Source organism: Octopus bimaculoides, chromosome 13, assembly GCF_001194135.2.
Source record: "Octopus bimaculoides isolate UCB-OBI-ISO-001 chromosome 13, ASM119413v2, whole genome shotgun sequence".
Classification (NCBI taxonomy): Eukaryota; Metazoa; Mollusca; class Cephalopoda; order Octopoda; family Octopodidae; genus Octopus; species Octopus bimaculoides.
Window position 1 is genome coordinate 32,912,845 of NC_068993.1, and position 2,169 is coordinate 32,915,013.

At 35.8% G+C, this 2,169-nt stretch overlaps 1 protein-coding gene across 11 annotated transcripts in view; it reads left to right on the forward strand.

The window, feature by feature from the left end:
- Positions 1 to 2,169, forward strand: part of LOC106872059 (mitochondrial ornithine transporter 1) — an 89,315-nt gene that overhangs the window by 85,097 nt on the left and 2,049 nt on the right. For all 11 annotated transcript variants that reach the window (XM_052972420.1, XM_052972421.1, XM_052972418.1 and 8 more), the window contains one exon: positions 841 to 1,002. In XM_052972420.1, coding sequence (XP_052828380.1) covers positions 841 to 1,002 — 162 coding nt within the window. The remainder of the gene's footprint in view (positions 1 to 840; positions 1,003 to 2,169) is intronic.

Here is a 2,169-nt window from a genome sequence, read left to right on the forward strand (position 1 = left end):
ACGAGTATTGTATATATTTTATAATTGAAAACTTTACTATATTTTGTACATACGAGTATCTCAGCCCGTGGGTGCAATTGCACCCTCGGGCAGGGGTTTCTCCACCCCTGCTCTAGACCAAACCAATAAAACAAATCCACGCATTAATGTAGTTATCTCCCCTTAACTATCATTACATATTTGACACTTTATTATCTGATAATTTTAAGTAGTAAGGAAGATATTTCTTGCTACAGAATTTTCTTTTGTGTAGTTGTTTGACCACAGTGAAGATCCTTTTGCTTCTGCTATTGGTGTTGTTGTTGTTCTTATTGTTGATAAAGATGTGCTTTTGTTGCTGTTTCTCTCTGTCCAAGTTTTATAATAATAATAATAATCCTTTCTACAGGGTGTCCACAAGGTCTGGGTACATGGAGTAAATAAAATCATAACATAAACAATTAAATATAAGAAATAATAATTTCTTAAAGTATGTGTTAACCCCCATGTACCCAGACTTTGTGGACACCCTGTACTATAGGCACTGGACCTGAAATTTTGTGGGAGGGGACTTGTCGACTCGATTGACCACAGTGCTCAGCCAGTACTTATTTCATCGACCCCAAAAGGATAAAAGGCAAAGTCAACCTTGGCAGAATTTGAACTCAGAACATAAAAACAGACTAAATGTCACTAAGCATTTTGTTTGGCGTGCAAACCATTGTGCCAGCTCACCAATAATAATAATAATAATCTTTTTTTCTATAGACATGATAATGTATGCGTATAAACTTGCACACATATTTCCATTGAATTGAGTTATTTTATTTTAAATGTTTCATCTGTTTTGTCATCTACCAGGTCCAGTAGGAACCATTATTAGTGGTGGAGTTGGTGGACTAGCTCTATGGACAGCCATATTTCCAGCTGATGTTGTTAAATCTAGGATCCAAGTTCAAAGTACAGTTGGTAAAGCAGCACCATCGTTTTTATCAGTATTTCTTACGGTCTTAAAAACTGAAGGTTAGTCTCTTCTTTATTTAATATTTTCTTCTTTATTTTTGTTTTTCAGGTTTTTCATTTCTATATATTCTTTTGTCATTTCAATATTATTTAATCTCTACCTTTCATTATGGTATTACTTGGATGGTTTGACATAACAAGCTTTCTGAACTTTTACCACCCTTTTCTTATTCTAGTGACTATACTTTCAGAACATCCTCCTCCACTGATAATTAGGTCACCTAGGTAGCAGAAATTATTTACTACCTCCAGAGAACCTCCTGGGCTTTTGGGAAGAATTATTTCTCATGTGTTTTTAGTGTTTATTGCTCTTGTGCATCTTCCACATACAAAGTCTCCTTTCTCTGTCAGTTTTCATTTAATACCATTACACCTCTTGAGTTGATTAGGAAGAAAGTCATGCCTAGCATAGTTCCTAGAATAAGAACAGGATGGAGAAAGTTCAGAGTGCTGTTACCTTTGTTGGTAACAAATGGTCTTTCTCTCAGAGTGAAAGGCAAGTTGTATTATACTTGTGTACAAACAACAATGCTACATGTAATAGGACATGGACCCTGAATGCAGAAGACATACAAAGACTAGAAAAAAATGAGGCTTGTATACGCCATTAAATGTGCATCATCAGTGTGCACATACAACGAATTGAAAATATATTAAAAGGAAAATCGGACATAAGGGGAATAAGACGAAATGTGGAAAAGGGAAGACTGTACTGGTATGAGCATGTGATGCATATGGATAAGGACAGCTGTGTAAAAAAGGGTTGATTACTTAAGGTAGTTTTTAGAAGAGAGATTCAGAGAGAAATGGACCTCAGGACTTTGAATCTCACAGAGATGACAAAGGACCAGGACAATTGACTATATGTAGCACTTGAGAAGATCTGCCCATGTTAGTGAAACTAAGGTTCTGAACCCCTTGCATAATTTACTCACCAAACCTTCTTCTTTATCACTTACCTAAATGCAGTGCTCTGCTGCTGTGATTAAATGATACTTCTCATAACTAAGATCCACTTCACTCAACTTCCATCCTTCTTTCATATCATTGATTCTCTCCACCCATATTTTACATTGATCACATAGTTTCAGTTCTGCATTGGAATGAATTTGGTAGATGGAAACTGAAAGAAGCCTCTCTCTCTCTCTCTCTCTCTCTATATATATA